The 18,428-nt window shown below is 27.3% G+C and overlaps 4 protein-coding genes across 4 annotated transcripts; 3 read left to right on the forward strand and 1 right to left on the reverse strand.

Annotated features, from left to right (window-relative positions):
* Nucleotides 1–2,040: 2,040 nt before the first annotated feature.
* On the forward strand, nt 2,041–2,499 carry OCT59_016288 (uncharacterized protein; the record flags this gene model as incomplete). Its single annotated transcript, XM_025329668.1, has 1 exon — nt 2,041–2,499. The coding sequence occupies one exon, from the start codon at nt 2,041–2,043 to the stop codon at nt 2,497–2,499; it is 459 nt and encodes a 152-aa protein (XP_025165195.1).
* A 3,018-nt stretch (nt 2,500–5,517) lies between these two features.
* Nucleotides 5,518–7,735, forward strand: OCT59_016289 (uncharacterized protein; the record flags this gene model as incomplete). The annotated part of the gene is made up of 5 exons (XM_025334284.2): nt 5,518–5,754; nt 5,841–5,913; nt 6,006–6,178; nt 6,271–6,631; nt 6,729–7,735. The coding sequence occupies 5 exons, from the start codon at nt 5,518–5,520 to the stop codon at nt 7,733–7,735; spliced, it is 1,851 nt and encodes a 616-aa protein (XP_025165194.2).
* A 3,058-nt stretch (nt 7,736–10,793) lies between these two features.
* OCT59_016290 (uncharacterized protein) lies at nt 10,794–13,481 on the reverse strand (the record flags this gene model as incomplete). The annotated part of the gene is made up of 6 exons (XM_066132380.1): nt 10,794–11,762; nt 11,846–12,442; nt 12,520–12,526; nt 12,627–12,672; nt 12,747–13,217; nt 13,307–13,481. The coding sequence occupies 6 exons, from the start codon at nt 13,479–13,481 to the stop codon at nt 10,794–10,796; spliced, it is 2,265 nt and encodes a 754-aa protein (XP_066003373.1).
* A 2,756-nt stretch (nt 13,482–16,237) lies between these two features.
* Nucleotides 16,238–17,049, forward strand: OCT59_016291 (uncharacterized protein; the record flags this gene model as incomplete). The annotated part of the gene is made up of 3 exons (XM_066132381.1): nt 16,238–16,255; nt 16,342–16,840; nt 17,027–17,049. The coding sequence occupies 3 exons, from the start codon at nt 16,238–16,240 to the stop codon at nt 17,047–17,049; spliced, it is 540 nt and encodes a 179-aa protein (XP_066003374.1).
* Between the last annotated feature and the right edge of the window lie 1,379 nt (nt 17,050–18,428).

An 18,428-nucleotide genomic window follows, 5' to 3' on the forward strand; every position in this document is an offset into this window, starting at 1 on the left:
GCGTGGAATTACGTTTGTCTTTAAGAGCGCTTCGCTTATTTCTGCTTGCTTCTCACATTTAAAGTATGTAAATAATTTTTTTCTTAAATTTTATGATTACTTATAAAAAAGATATTTTCCTGAAGTATGATTATTACATACTACTATTATTATTAATAATTCCTCTAATATCCTCTAAAATTAAATATAATTTGTTAATTTCATGCCATTCAGATTTTTCATTGAGGTAGTCTTTATACAAACTTTGTTATTGCATGCAGTGTTGTACATTTTTGATGTCCGCAGCTTTTTTTGGTTGTCCCAGACATGTCCGCGCTCTGTCCGTACTCTTCTGTAACTTAAAACTCTACAAAAATTATATATATTTATGCATAATTGGATGCTAAAATTTTTGCTAAGTATCGAACAAGGTTATCATAGTAAGATTTTGAGGGGTCGGTTATCATTTCTTTTTTGTGTAACATGTCCCGGACTATACATGTTGCCGAAACTTTTTTTCAATTTCGGCCGCATTTCGGCACCAAAATATAGCTACTTGTAGATATATCAATAAAATTTTTTAAACCTCAGATAATTTGGGCCAGATCTGCAGCAACTTTTGGCAGACTTCAGAAAATTTCGGCATAATCTGCAATAATTTCGAATCAGACTTTAAAGTTTTGGCCATATATTAAATATATGTTGTCCGAAATTCCAGAGCCCTGCCGAAATTATGTAAGTTGGTCGAAATTCCTCAAAAGTTCTTTCATAGGTTCTTCAGACCCAGATTAACCTATTTGAAGCCTAATTTCAGCCAAATCTATGAAATCAGATGATCTTGCTTTGAAGAGTTTGTCACGTGGGCGAAATAGCCGAAATATTTCGGCAACATGTATATCCCGGACATTGTCCCGTGACAACACTGAATTTACATGTACGTGTACAATTAAATGAATTAATGCTTTCGAGTTCATCGAAATTATGCTCATATTGATACAGCATTAAAAATGATCATTACATCGGTGTTCATTCAAACAAGATTAATTAATAATTTTGTATAAGCAAAGAAATCAGAATTTTTCAGCATTTATAATTTCAATTTGTAGTGTATACAGCAACTATATTTATTATATTTTATAAAAATTTCCGATATTTAATAACTTAGAATTTATGTCTAACATGTTCCTCCCTCCATTTAAAATTTAAATTCCCAGATGAACTGATCAATTTTGAAATATTTCTCCTCTTCCTAATTTTTTAATTACTCAGAATAAAGTGAAGAATATGTGGAGTATATTAATCAAATTAATACTTACAACTAGTCATATCAAAGTTTTCATAAACTACAGTACACGAAGAAAAAGGACATAACAGATAAATTAACGGGAAAAGGAAGAGAAAGTAATTTACCACTTGAAGCCCTTTGAAGCCCATTGCCATTATTGAGACTAATAAGGCAACAGCAAGAAACAGCCAAGAGGGAATAACACCACGGATTAGAGGTAGACAGAGAGTATTATGTGCAATTAACCAAGAAAGAAACTTCAGACGATGAAGTATGATCTGTTTGTTTTGAATTGATCGTGTAAAACGTTGAACTTTCTTGTAACCACTGCCAAAAAAGATGACCTTCATTTTCAAATCGCTCAACAAAAATGAGTTATCCGGACTTTTCGCCGAAGTCCATTTCACCGAAACCCATTTCGCCGAAGCAATTTCTCCGAAGCAATTTCACCGAAACAATTTCACGGAAATAAAACACCACATTTGGGTTGATATACATACAAAGACTATCCAGATTAACGTCTAATCTAAATGTGGCATGGAAAATTATATGCAAGTTATCATGAGAGATTCTCAAGTAATAATCCATTTCGGCTCTGTTTTAGTTGATATTTCCGAACTAAAAATAAAAAGTAATAAGTAATATGATCATTTTAAATAATTATTAATTGATCATAAATGAACAGGTCCTAATAAATTATTATAAAAGGCGACGGTTTCGATTTTACTCTGAATTCAAATTATTGATAATTACATTTTAATCAAATTTATGAAACCATGAACCGAAATTTTATTTTTGTATTCATATTATTAGCTTCGCTTTCAATAGTCAATGCTATTCCTATTCCACATAAACTTCTTAAACGAACAACCGAATTTATACAATGTAAACATTCACCAATGCCGCCCCCACTCTCTATAGTGATTTCACCTGATCCTGTCGTATCTGGTAACACCGAGACTTTTACTGTTTCCGCAACATTTGACCAAGATATTCCCGATGGAACTGATCTTACTGTTTTCTTTGACGATTTTAATACTGGATCTATTATAGGGGATATCCATAGGGTGCCTTTGTGTGATGATGATGGATGTCCAAAAGCTGGAATTCAATTCACTAAAACACTGGATTATTCGGATGTACCTGAATTACCTAACCCATATGATATTCTAGTTGGTATTATGAAAAATACTGATGTATTGGCCTGTGCAATTGCTCCTTTTATTTTCAAGTAATCAAGTTTCTCTTACTTCTATAGCTTTTTACAAGTCTTCTTGATAAATTAATTTTCCATGTTATTACATTTTTTTTATTTAAAAGAGAAATTTATTTAATTTATTTTATTTGTTATTGGTTAAATTCATCTTTATAATCTAATTCATTATACATTATCAACGACTGAATTCTTCAGATTTCTCGAGATTTCTTCTATACTTCTGAAAGAAAAAATGCTCCACTGAGAATTTACCCTTTTAGACTAACCTGTGACTTCACGATCATATACTTTTTTGAATTCCACACTTTCAAAGAAAATAATTTTACTTTTATCGCTTAAAGAAAAACAATAATATAAAATAAAAGAACGTTCTTTTATAATTACTATTGATTAAAGAAATGTTCTATTTCATAATAAAGATAATAAGATAATTTGTTTTGTACTAATATACTTAGTGGTCATAATTTTTTTTTTTTAACGAATTAGCTGGGATAGGTGGCGAATACATCGATCATACTGGCGCTATGTGCTTGTTTTAGTGCGAAAAGGTCCTGTAATCAATGATCGGATACTATACGTGAATACTGTACGCTTTCTAATAGAAAAAAAATTTCGCTTTGGCACAAATAAGTTGAAATCTAATTCAGACCTAACATTATTTTTTTAAATAAGTGAACTACTAGGACTGTACCCTAGCGGCGACCTTCAAAATATAATTAGTTTTAACATAAACTGAATGTAACATAGTAAAACAAAATACTTTTTTTTTAAAGAACCCCTAATTACTTTATTATACTTATATAATAACTGATAAATTGTATAAAAAAAATATTTCTAAGTTTGGATGAAAAATTTTATCAGTGTCATATTTAGTTATATTAATACGAACAAAAATTAATTTGTTTGATATATATAATTAGATTGTAACTAATCTGTCTTAATCTGATTCAGTTTTATTATTAATTATGACTTAATGTTAGTAATAAATTATTAGTAACTGCTAGAAAAAATTATTTTAGTAATCAAATTATTACGAAATCTTTAATAGTTCGTAAATATTTGATAACATATATTTGTAATATTTGATTAACAATTAAATTTTACAATAACTCCAAATTTTTTTTAAAAAAAACAATTACTTTTTTTTTAATATAATAAAAGTAAATAAACATAATTTCTTTTATTTCATTAAAAAAATAAATATAATGCTTAATAATTACACAAAAAAAATACCAGGTAATAAAAAATCAGTTCGTATTTGTCAGGTGATCTATGGCATAACGTAACACGATCAGCAATTAAATTTTACGTTAACCAAATTTTTTTTTTAAACCAACTACTTTTCTTTGAAATAACGCAACTTCTTTTATTTCATTAAAAAATAAATTTAGTACTTATTACATATAAAATATAAAAAACAACAGATAATAAAAAAAAGAATTTAAAAACAGTTCGTATATATTTGTCAGGTGATTTATGACATGTATGTAACACGATCAGCAATTAAATTTTTACGACAACCAATTTTTTTTTATATATAGTACTTATTATTACATATAAAAAATATAAAGAACAACAGATAATAAAAAAAATCAAAAAAAAAAAGATTATTACCAGGTTATTTTAGTCATAACAAGTTTTCGATATATATACTGTAGGTTCGGCATAACCAGTGGGCGACTGTATTCAATTGATTTTTTCATGAGATATAAATAAATTAATCGAAGGTATATTTGGTGATATTAATGATAAACAAATCTTTATCATCATTTTTAACTCTAAAGATTTATATTATAATTTGCCTTGAGGATATAATTCTTGAATTATCAAAAATCTGAATCTGAAAATTCAAAAGCCTTTCATTGGTGTCAAAAAGCAGCAGAAATTCAGTTTCGAAGATAAATTACAATGTTAATATAATGTAAGTGCTATTTATTTTTCTCACAAAATATTTGAGAGAAAATAAATTTAATCACGATAATTCTTATTATTCTAATTCTTTGAGAATTCTTGAACTTTGTAATTGCGCTTTAATTATTCAAACAATTTCGATTCGCGGAATTAAAAATTTGTTTTCATAGTTTGTTTAAAATGAAAATAGTGTTGATGTTAATAATTCAAAAAAATTGGCTGTAAATCATCATCCTCCTTATTCATTTAATTGATGAATGGAAAATTTCTAATTTGGAAATTGAAACTTTCTCAATATGAAAGAAATGAAAAAAAAACCTCTAAATTTTTTTTAAAAAAAGGTAACATTTATTATATTTATATTATTCTAAACAACAATATAAATGTAAACTATGTAATGATACTTTTGATAAATCAGAATACTCTTTCTTTCATCTTATAATAAAACATTTTAAAAAAAAATTCCAAATATACAGTATTGTTGGAATGATTGTGATAGGAATCATTTATTCAATTTTATTTAAATAACGTAAAAAAAAAATTTATCATGATTTTCTTTCTATGAAAAAAGTTGTATATATTCTATAATAGAACCGAAAATAATTATGTGACTTATAATATTTTTAATTGAAAATAATAATACAAATTATAGTATTTTTCAATATACCTTCAGGACTAGGGAGTTTATCTTCGTTATTTGAGTTGACCATCTTAAGAGTTAAAAATAATAAAAAAATTGATTTCAAGTCTAACAAACTTAACTATTTCGTATGTAAGACTAAAGTTAATAAAAAAGAATCATAATTTTTTTTTTTTGATAATCTCTTAACAGATTTATTTTTTTATGAAAAAAAAATTTTCTTAAATCTTGCAAAAATAATAAATTTTAACGATGACGTTTTATACGTTTTATATGTAAATTACTGCGGTACTGCTGCGGTACTGCGGTACCATGGCTGAAGTATTGACTTTTTTGTTTGGTAATACTAAAAATCACGCTGTACGTTGTGCGACTATTCGGAGAAAAAAAATTTATATAATAGGAAAACTTTAACAATTTTTACTTTTCATTTTTTTTCAACTTTCTGTTAGCTTATTATTATTCAATACGTTCGATAATATCAAAATGCAAGATACTGAAAATACAAATAATACAAATGAATGGATTAATTGGATTGAGGAAGCTGTTGATAAAGAACATTTAAAATTTTATGAATATGAAGAATTTAATAATATTCAACATATTGGTACTGGAGATTTCGGAAACGTATATCGTGCAAATTGGAAAAATTCAGGAAAACTAGTTGCATTAAAATCGTTTATTAGTCTTAATAACTTTGCCATGAAAGAAATCGTTCGTGAGGTATTTTAATGCAGTATAATACATTTTTTTTCGTCTATGAATTTTATCTAATATATTTATTTCAAATATTTTATTTTTTTATTCAGTTAAAAATTCAACGCAAAGTTGATTTCCATGATAACATTATTAGTTGCTATGGAATAACAAAACTTGAGTTAGGTATTATTAACATCACATTGATAAATATAATATTCTTTTAATCGCAAAATTTTACAAAAATTCATTTAGTAATTACTTCTTTTATTCATTAGAAAATCATAATAATTATCAGTTAGTATTAGAATACGCCGACGGTGGTACTCTTCGAAGTTATTTAAAGAAAAATTTTAACAAACTTACTTGGGATGACAAATATAATATGGCATACCAGTTATCTTGTGCCGTATCATGCTTACATAATGAAAAAATAGTGCATCGTGATTTGGTAATTTATTTAACATTATTTAATCATTAATCATAATGTATTTGTATTATTAATTAAAAAAAATTGAATATATATATATGTTTTTTTAATAGCACTCCTGTAATATACTAGTCCATAATAACACAATCAAATTAGCAGATTTTGGATTATCTAAAAGAATTGGGGCATCGTCTAATCTTCAATCTAAATTATTTGGTGTGGTCCCTTATGTCGATCCAAAAAGCTTTAGTAGACAAAGAAATAATAATAATCAATCAACACAAATGTTCTCATTAAATGAAAAAAGTGATATTTATAGTATAGGCGTATTATTTTGGGAAATATCTAGTGGGCAGCCTCCTTTTTATGTTGAGGATGAAGAATATGATGTTGGTTTAGCTGTGGAAATTTCACAAGGTCTTAGAGAAACTGTTGCTCCTGATACTCCTGAAGAATATGTTAAAATTTATACTAGTGAGTAAAATTTTAAATTTTATATATTCTATATTTCATATTTTTATAATTTAAAAAATATTATTTAATTAATCTTAAATTAAATTTTATTTCTTAGAATGTTGGAATGGGGAACCAGATAATCGTCCAACTATATATCAAGTAGTTGATTGGTTAAATGCAATAGTTACAAAATCAGATGTAATAGTAGAAAATCATCAAATATCAAATGAACAAGAACTTAATGAGACTTCTTTAAGTACTAATAGTTCAGAATTACAAGGAGATTTATCTCAACTTATTCAAAATTTTGATAAAATGAATATTAAAGAAATTGATCCTACGGCAATAGAAAATTTTTCAACTGAAAAAGATTTTAACATTTTAGTTGATGAAATCAATGACCTTACTTATAAATTAAAAAATAAAGGAATTGGATGGAAATTAGAAAAGCAACAAACTATTGAATATTTTAATAATCATAATTTAAATTTACAAGAATTTTATAATTGGTTATTAACTAATCAAAATAGTTTAAATTCTATTTTTATTCTTGGATATTTTAATTTTCATGGAATTATAACAAGTGAAAATAGTGATAAAGCATTTAATTTGTTTATTAATGCATCAGAAAAAAATCATGCATTAGCACAGAATTTTGTTGGTTTGTGCTATGATCATGGATATGGAACTATAATAAATGAAAAATTAGCTTTTGAATATTATGAAAAAGCTGCAAATAATGGAGATATAGGTGCAATGTATAATCTTGGTATTTCATATAAAAATGGAGAGGGTATTGAAAAAGATCATAATAAAGCTTTTGAATTGTTAAAGCAATCAGCTGAAGAAGGACATATATCGGGATTAATGATGTTGGGATATTGTTATAATAATGGTATTGGAACTGAAATTGATAATCAAAAAGCATTTGAATTATATCAAAATTCTGCAAATTTAGGAGATGATGTAGCACAAAATAATCTTGCTTTAATGTATGAAAAAGGAGATGTAATTGCAAAAGATATAGATAAAGCGATTTATTGGTATGAAAAATCTGCCAAACAAGGATATGAGTTAGCAAAAAATAATTTAGAAAGTCTTCAAAATAAAATAAGTTTTTAATAAACTTTTCTCATTCAAATTTTAAAATTTTAGATCATTAGTTTACAGTATTTATTTTTATAAAAATTTACAAAATAGTAAATACATTGCCCTAAAATAATGATAGTTAAAAATTTTACCTATTTTATTATATATACTTTCTTTTATAATTAAACATAATCGTAAGAAGACATTTTCGATCTAACATATCTATTAATAATGGAAGCATATTGAGACTTATCGCGAACCTTCTATTTTTCAACGGATTTTCTTTTTATTAACTACAACAAATTAAACAAATTATAGCCAATGAAAAAAATGAATAAATTTGCCAAGTAAGAAATTTATTAATCAGAATTTTTTTATATAATAATTGAAATACTTTATTTATTATTATCTTATAAAATTATCCTGATTTTCTATTCCATCTATTATAAAATGGTATAGTCTTCTTTTTTTTCAATAGGATCCATTTGATAGTTTTTTTTTTGATAACTGAAGGTCCCATATGAAAAAATGAACACTACATATTTTTAAAACCCTTATAAGTATTATCTTTACTAAGACCTTTTTTAACTAAAATTTTTAATGATCGCTTCTTTTTTTCAAAATTAGAATTTACAAAATCATCATAACTCTAAATTTAATGCAACTATAACTAATTATAGTGAGATATTGAGAAATTCAAGAAGAATAAAGACATGAATATTTGAATTTATAAAAACACTTTTTAGAGAAAATAAATTAAAAATAGGAAATGATTTCCAATTTTATTTGAATTTTTTTGAGTCAACTTTTTTTTATTATGAAATAAATTAAAAATGGTATGTGATTTCATAATGGTGTAGTTAGCCGAAAAACGGAGCCTAATTCATGATTGCTGATCATCCGGACCCAGTTTAATCGCAGAAAATCCCTTGGAATTCCACGACGATCCACGCCTGAGCCGGGTCCGGATCACGTTGCGGCTAGTTATTTTTCGATTAACTACACTATTATGGTGATAAACCTTTTCTAACAAAGAAAAAATTTCATCTATACTAATAACAAGTTGCCTTAGTCCCTGATAGGGCGTTTTTAAACTGTTTAATGTGAGGCAATAACTTGAAATGAACAATACTAATAAATAACTATACATTGTATTAAGAAATGTCAAATTTTGTATTTATAAAATGAATGTTTTTGGTGAAATCATATAGTTTGCCAAACCATTGATAAATCCACCATCTAATCCTTTGTATTTGTCTTGACATAATACAGATACTGCTGATGACATTTTTTTTTTCTTTCTTAAAAAAAAAATTCTAAAGTGGAATGAATTATATTATTTTTTTTTTAATTACTAGCAGTCACCTGTTGCTTCTCACTGGGACCAATGAGTTTGTTTAAATAGAAAAATTTAGTATTATAATATAATACTAAGTAAATTAAAGATGGTTATAGTACTTTTTTGTTTATAATTAGATATTTAATATGGTAATAATTGTTAACAAAAAAATAACAAAATAATATGTATTAATGATATAAATTATATTTATAATAATGTATGATTTGATGTTTGAGTGTAGAATGAAATTTTCAAAAAAACTTTAAGATTGATGTAATATAAAATAAATTATAAAATTTATAATTAATTAATAAAATATTTGTAGTATTTTTATAATATTAAACTTATAACCAACTTAGGAAAATATTTGAACAATTAAATGTATTAGAATCTGTTCATTTCATTTATTATTATTCTTTTTGATACTCATTTTACTCAATAAATTATTAATTTAACTATATCATTTGAATTAAAATCTTTATTCAAAAATCTGGTGTTTATTTAGAGAATTTCGGATATGGATTTGGTTATTATAATCTATAATTAAATTAACAATTTCTTCAAACTATTTATCCAGCATTTAATTTAATTGAAAAATCTTAATCATCTTTCTATTAACGTCAGTCAATTTTCCTATATATTATATTGATTTTTTTAAAAAAAATAATAATTTTGTAAATATATTTAATATAATATTTTATTTTTTTATTTAATAATAAATAAAATAATAATAATATATTTGATTACTAAACTTTCATAACCAATTTTTTTTTTAAATTTTTTATTTTATTTATTTTTTTTCAACTTTTTTTCGATATTTATTAACTAAAAAAATACTCTTTTTTTGGATATTGTTATTTTTTTTTGGTTTTTTGAACTGAAATGTTTTTTTTATTGATTAAAAATATTTATGAAAGTCTTCCCAATTCTACTTCCCTTTATGTACTATGGAGTTTTTGAATATGTTTAAATAGATATTTGTTGATGAGCAATATCCATCCATTGATTTATTGCGAAGAATTTACGGCTTTAAGCATAGATCTATAATCTATAATAATCTATATTTGAAGGAGGATCTTTTGGTTATAGCTCTAGAAAATTTTAAAAAATATCAGAATTTATAAATGAGGTATAATTGATTTATCATTTTAATAAAGTACCGAATTTGTTATTTTTTTTGTAAGTTGTTAACAATGTTGAGATTATTAAATTTTAAATTGAATTATCAGTATTCAAGATGTTTTGTCAGCAATTACCCAAAAACTAAATTTATGATAATTATAAAATTTGCTGTTGAAGGAAATTTGAGAAGTAATCTTTCAAATAACTTTAACATTATGTGGATAAAAAAAAAATGATTATCTATATGGTATTTATATGGTATACACATTAATTTACATATTGCCATAAAGATTTTCATAGTAGAAATATCTTGATCGCAATCATCGCACACCTTATATTACAGACTTTAAGACCAGTAAATGAACAAAAACCAGATGATAAAGTAGTATATGGGAGTAATGCCATACATTGTTGGCACTTACGATAATAGATTTTATTATTCTTACTTTCTCCTGATCTTATTTATTCCCGCCAAGAGATAATAAATAATCTAATCACGCAACAACAAATCAAGTTTACAATGATGAAAAGTAATATTATTAAATAATTTATTGTATTTAGAAAAAAAATGAACAATGTTAAATAAAAAAGTATTTATTTAATTAAATATATAAATTTCTTTTATCGAAATTATGAAATTACACAACGAGAACCCCTGTCCCTGTTTGAATTATTTATTGCACTCCTCAAACTCTCATTGTCTCTCCGCATTTGCTCTAACATTTGAGAGTGTTGTCTTTCATTCGCTGCAATTTGTTCAGAAAGTTGTCTCTGGAATAATTCATTTTGTTTTTCAATAGCTTGATCTTTACTTTGGCGTAATCGTTCTCTTAATTCTTCAGTTCTAACACGATTTGCTTCTTGTTCAGAAACTTGTCTCTGGAGAAATTCATTTTGTTTTTCAATGGCTTGCTCTTTATTTTGGCGTAATTGTTCTTTTAATTCATCAGTTATTTTACGATTTTCTTCTTGTTCAGAAACTTGTTTCTGGAACAATTCATTTTGTTTTTCAATGGCTTGCTCTTTATTTTGGCGTAATTGTTCTTTTAATTCTTCAGTTCTTTTACGATTTGTTTCTTCAGCCTCTCTTTGTATTTGCTCAAATTTGGCTTGTTGTTGTGCAAGTAATTTCTCTTTGTTTTCTTCATTTAATTTTTGTTGTTCAAGCATTTCGTTGTGCAATTGCTCAAGTTTCTGATTATATTTTTCTTCCGCAATATCTCTTTCTTTAATTAAACGCTCTTTCATCTCTTCATGCGATTTATTTTGTTGGTCAATATTTGCTTGTAATTCTTCCATTTTCATTTTGAAATTTCTTTCACTTTCTTCGCGCTCATGTTTTTGTGCTTCTATTTCCCTACGGAATTCTTCTTCACGTGCCAATGCTTCTAACTGAAGTGTCTCAGCCTCTTCTTTGGCTTTCATTGCTTTTGCCAATTCTGCATTCATTCTTCCTAATTGCGTCATGTAATCAATTGCGTCAGAGTATTGATTCTGCATGTATGAAGCGATTACTTTAGCAGCTTCAGGAGACTTCATCATTGATTTTTCGTAAGCTGATTCGAAAGCTTTGAGTGCTTTCTGAAATTCATCATTACTCTATTTAAGTGGAAATTATTAAATTCTGTTAATATTTGCTAAATTAAAAAAAAACTAAAAAAAAAATTAAAAAGATATCATACCTCAAATAAGGTTTCTTGATTTAATCCAATCTTTACGTATCTTTCCCAATTATCATTTGCAATATTTTCATTATAAGTCGTTAATTCATCAGAATTTTTTTTCGTGAATTCTTCTTTAGATTTGGATATTGTTTCGCTTAGTACTTCGACAAAATTTTCGATTTGAGTAGGACTTCCAATTATTTTTTCAAAAAATATTTTATTGGCTTCTGAGATACAATTATTATGTATTTCTGTGAATTCATCCCATAAAATTGGTAATTTTACTTTCTCATTTAACGTATGGTTCATTTGTTTTTGATAAATTCCTACAGCTTCTTTAATTGCTTCTTGTGCGACAAATTGTATAATTGATTCATACTCAGAAGGAATTGAAAGTAATGATGATGTTTCTGATTTGTTCATACGTTCAACGATATCATTTAGAAATTTCACAAAAGCTGAACCTTTCATAGTGGAGGATCCAATGTATTTAAGAGGAAGTTGAGAATAAATTGATTTTACAGCATTCTCTACTTCGTCAACAAATTCTTCTTCAAGTTCTTCGGTATCAGCGTCTTCCATGTGCTGTAGCATTTTTCTTTTACATCCTGGATGCTATATGAAAGTAAAGTAAACTAATTGTTAGATATATATAATAAGTAGATTGATAATTTAAATATTTAATAACCTACAGGCAACCTAAAATTTATGAAAAAATAGTTTATAAATAAATAAAATTATTACTTTATAATAGCTTATAAATTATAATATTAGAAATAAAAATTATATTTATATTTACCCGTATACATCAAAGTCATAAAAGAATTTCTTAATTCCTTTAGCAGCTACAAATTTTTTTTGTTAAAATTGATCAGTTTATATTATCCATTATTAGCAAATTTCTTTATTTGTAACTCACCTTCGGGACTGACTTTATTTAATTTTTCTAAAAAATAACCTTTAAAGCTCTCAGGATTTTCTAAAGTAAAATCACGTAATAAAATAACTAATCTCGGTAAAAAGTCGCCTTCTTCTGGCTCTTGAATGAATTTACTGAGATCCGTCATTAGATACAGTTTTCCGATATCATCTCTACCAACAATCCCATTTATATTATAAATAAAAGTAGAAGAAAGGGCTAAACATAAAATAAATAGTTTCGTCGCCCAATTTTGGTCCTGATTTGGATCATCAATTCCTTCGCTATCCAAGACAATAACTCGTTTCTGAATTATTTTACCATCTAATTGTTTACCCTCTAACGTGAATGGAGGAGACCACATGTATATTCCACGTGTGCATCCTTCTACTTTTGCTCCCAGATCAAAACCGTCGTGTCGTCCATGCAATACATTTGCGAACCAAGATTTACCACGGCGATAAGAACCGACTATTAAAAAATTAAATAGTACAATGTGAATATCAGGCGATGGAGTCTTAACAAATATATTTACTATTGTTTTCTGATATAATTTTTACCAACTGAAATAATTGCAAGAGGTTCCCGGATGGTTCGAAGAATGTTTAATGCTGCTGGATTAATAGAGATTTTGCCGAATCCGTCTTTCGAATTATCTTCGACATATTGTAATAGCTGAATTGGAGCACCTTCACGAAATTCTATTTCTCTACTAAACCTATTACCTGCAGACATAATTTTAACAAATTAAAAAATACAATATAGTTTATTTATAGAATTTTAAATTATTGCAAAAAAATGAATTTTTTTTTAATAAATTTTGTTTTCGAAATAAATTTGTTTTCGAAGAATTTATAAAGAATTATTCCAATCCGAGATATTGATATAATGACATACATAGTTAAAGCCTGCCTGATTGTAATTAACTTTTTTTCGTATTCAGGCTAAAAAAAAGCGATTAAATCCTAATATATTTTCACATTGTCTTACAAATTTTTTTTACATTTTATAAGATTCTCGACTGTTTTTTCCTTCTTTCTTTCCTTTTTTATTTTTAATTTGATTAATTTTACGGTTCAGTGTCCAGGATTTAATAGATGCTTGCAGGCTTACGATCGATCTTTTTCGGACTTTTGTTTCCGTATTTTCATTCATGTTTTTTTCACGGCAAAATGGATGTCTTGATTATGATTAAGTGTAGGGCGCAGTATTATATTTAGAATAGATTTATTTTAAATGACGTCGAAATGACGTAAAACTATTAGAAATAGAAATTTTATTTGTTTACGTTTTGTTTATATAAATAAGGATAAGGTAGATCACTATAAATGTGATATGACAAATAACTTGACAAATATAGATCAAATGATACAATGAACTTCGGAATTACGTTTGCGTAATGATGATCATTGTGATAATGACATTAAAAAATTTACAATAGGAAATTAATTTTAAAATTTTTGGGGAAATAATCGATAATTATTAGTAAGTGGGAAAATTTGAATATTTTAATAATGATTTTATTGTTTATTATTTTGTTAATGAAATGCAATACGAGAATAAGGGTACTTAAGGAAAACTATCGTAGTTTGAAAGTTAAATTTAGAATTTTGACATTTTATTATTGAATTATGAAAGTTGTAATACGAATATTATTGAGTATGGGAAAACTATCGAAGTTTGAAAGTGTAAATTGTGAATAATAAGAAGTTATTAATGAATGAAGAAATTTTGGATTAAGTTATATTATCTTTTATTAATTTATTTTTAGTTTTATTGTTATATTTTATATTTAGAAACAAAGCATAGAACTCGGGAACTCGGGATATTTTTAGAATTTTTGTATTAATTATTTTTATGAATAAAGAAAACAATGTTCAATGGCGTGATGGCAAACGTGATTTATTACGGGCACGTCATTACATCATCAAAGTTTATCTAATTTAGGTCGTCACATTCATTTGTCCGGTATAACTTCTATTGAGATCAACGCCGAAAAGAGGATTTAATCAGTCACATTTTTTCCAAAAATGTTTATTATGTAAATAATGAAGGACATGAAATTTCACATCTGCAGAACCACGTTCTTTTCAAGTGAAAATGAATTTCATACAATAAATTAATCAAGATATTTCAAACGTTCCGATAAAGGCAAAAATTCCTATTAAGGGAGAGAAAGTAGATTTGTAATTTATGATTCTATTCATAATCGGTGTGAACCTCTTTTCTTAAAGAAAATTTGCTTTTTAGAACTAACACTTCGGCTTTGAGCCACAAATACCTCGGATAAAGAAAAAGTCAATGATAAGATGGAATTTTTATACGAAAAAAATCCATTAGACTTGTATTAATCGTTGATAGTATATTTTTAAATTTTGAATATATCTATCATAATTAGAAGGTATGGTTCAAATAGGTAAATTGATTTATAGCCAGGAATAGAATCAATCAATTTTATGTCATGATCATGTAATATAACTATGAGATATACCAACTTATAATATTCATCATTTATGTAATTAAGATTCGGGATAATTATGTGCTATTTACATATTAAATATAGTTAGTAACATACATTTTGCTATAGCACCATCTCTAGTAACGGATTCCGGTAAAAAAAAAATCTGTTTCACTTTGTTTATTTCTTTCGTTAAATCATTTAGTTATTACTTCCTTTCTTTGAAGCTTTCCAAAATAACAATATTTTGTTTTCTGGTTTATTTCTTACTCTTAATAATCATGCCTTTTATTTTTTTCATTATTCTTTGGTATTATTTGTTTCTTTGTATATTCTATGTGATAATTTTATATTTTAGTAATTAATTCAAGATATTTCGAATTATGAATTATTTAAATATTTAAGTAATCTATAAAGTTTTATACTCTTAATAAACCAAAACACAGAATTTAACTTTCAATCATCTCATATTTAACTTATTTATAATGGTAGTACTAATTTTCTATAAATCTATATAATTGGAATTGTAAAAAATTTTAAATTAAGCATATCTTTTTATTAAGTATAAAAATATCTTTCTTGCAAAATCATTCATTGAGTGTAATTAAACTAGGAAAACGGAAACCGTTGAGGGTCCGTCGCTTAATATGCTTAATAGTAACTAATTTAAATTGTATAAATGATCAATTGGTTACCACCCACGAAATGTTTTTTAAATATAATATATATTATTAATAAAATTTTATAATCATTACTGTTATTTGTTTTATTGTTTATATAGTATAAAAATAATTTAATATTGTTAAAATTATTACAAGTATAAATTTTAATCGAAAAATGACAGATCGTCAAAGTACAATTTGCAAATCACGTGACAGGAAATCGCCTTTTTCACTCGCGTCAAATTCGTCAAATTGCAAATACTTTCAATACTTTCGCATACGTATTTGATAATTATTTCGCAATATCTATAAATCTTGTAATCCATTGATAAATTTGTTCAATTATTAAATCTTTTATTAAAACTTTTGCAATGTCTAATTTTAATATGGTAAGGAAATAATGTCAATACCTAATTGCTGCCCCTGTTCTTTTGCTCGCATTTTAAATACAACAGTAATGTAAATTGTAATTAAGATGAAAAATACATTTTTCAAATCATTTCAAAAGAACAATAAAGAGAACCGAATATTTAGGCTAATTGAAACGGAAGAGGTACGTTTGGCACGTGACCGTATAAGAAAAAGGCGTAAAGTGGCTGAAGAGTCCAATGAGGAACGAAAGGCGCGTCTAGAATGTGACCGGGAAAGGAAGCGGCGTAAGGTGGCTGAAGAGTCAAATGAGGAACGAGAGGCGCGTCTAGAACGTGACCGGGAAAGGAAGAGGCGTAAGGTGGCTGAAGAGACTAATGAAGAGCGTGAGACTCGTTTAGCACGTGATCAAAAAAGAAAAATACCTGAAGAGACCCATGAAGAATATGAAGCACGTTTAGAAGCCGAAGAAGAAGTTCGACGTGCTCGCGCGCGTAATAAATACCAATTAAGAAAAGCAAGAGAAACTCCCAAGCAATTTGCTGCAAGACTTTCTCAAAATAAGCCAAATATCCGCAGAAAACGTGTCTCGGAAAGTTCGGGGAGTATCCAACCTTCTGATCGGAAACTTCTGCGCAAGTTTAGAAGTACAATCAGCAATTTCACGAACAAACTCTGTAATATATGCAACGAGAGGTTTCCATCCATTACACTCATTGGAGACGAATGCCGTCGATGCCATCTTGAGGGAAGTCCTAAAAAATTTTCCGCTGAAAATAATATGGATCCAGGTAAGTCATTCGCTTATTCTTAATATAAGAAAATCAAGATTCAAATGTTTTTTTTCTAGGCGAAGTTCCACAAGAACTTCAAGATTTAACCGATATAGAAGAAATGTTGATCGCACAAGTATTTCCTATAGTTTCTGTGTATAACCTTCCTGGAGGACAGTACGCATATCGTGGAAATATTATCAACTTCCCACAGGATGTACAAGAGTTTGTAACGTGACTTCCACGTAACCCATCAACATTGGATTTGGTTATCATTAGACGTTATACTGAAAACGGATCCAATTTTCGTGACTTTCATGTTCGATGGGAGAAAGTAATGCAAGCTCTTCGGTGGTTAAAAGCCAACAATAAATTCTATCGGGATATTGAGATTGATAGTGATGTCTTGCAAACGTTACCCGAAAATGATTCGATTGAGATGCACCTTCCACAACTAATAGATGACAATGATAGACCAAATGAGCAACGTTTAGACCAGGTTGACGATGAAAATAATGAAGATAATGAAGATAATGAAGATAATGAAGATAATGAAGATAATTTCATTTCGCAAACATTTGTTCCTTTGTTACCCAACAAACATAATGAGGAAAGAGCAATTAATGAAATTCTTAATCGAATGCATAATGATCGTGAAAGGGCAGTAATTGATTGGCCGCGTAATGAAATTTTTCCAATTGATGAATTTCATACCTGTGGATACATAGCACGAGCATTTCCTACACTTTATCCTTGGGGAACTGCAGATCTTAATGACTATCGGGTAAAAGAAATAAAGCCGGCAGAATACTTTAAACATCTTTTAATTTACAAAGATGGCCGGTTCGCTCGTCATCCACGGTGGTGCTATTTTGCGCTAAATACTATAATGAGATGGAGAGCATTATCAGAAGGCAGAGTATTTGTCCAACAAAATTTAGAGGAAGGGCAACTTACCGTGTCTGAAATCTTAGATTTAATGGAAAGTGATGCTCATATAACAGATAAAGTGTTGCGGTATGGTGAAGGATTGCGCGGTACCTGTCAATATTGGTTGCGTCGTAGAGCAGAACTTTTAGACATGATAAAACAGATGGGATCCAAAGGAATGATATTCTTTACGTTTAGTGCAGCTGATACACATTGGCCAGACTTACATGATCTCATGCCTAATGGAGAAAATCCCGCAGAGACTGAAACAATTCAGGAAGCTGCTAAACGTCGAAGGAAAGATCTTATAGATAATCCCCATATTGCAGCATGGTATTTTGAAAAGCGATTTAAAGCTTTTTTCGAAAAAGTTTTGATTCCCAAATGGGGATTAGTCGACTGGTGGTATCGATTTGAGTGGCAACACTGCGACAGTGTTCATGTCCATGGTATTGCCAAGCGAAAAGAAGCACCTGAAATCGATTGGGAA

This window comes from Rhizophagus irregularis, chromosome 24 (genome assembly GCF_026210795.1).
Source record: "Rhizophagus irregularis chromosome 24, complete sequence".
Classification (NCBI taxonomy): Eukaryota; Fungi; Glomeromycota; class Glomeromycetes; order Glomerales; family Glomeraceae; genus Rhizophagus; species Rhizophagus irregularis.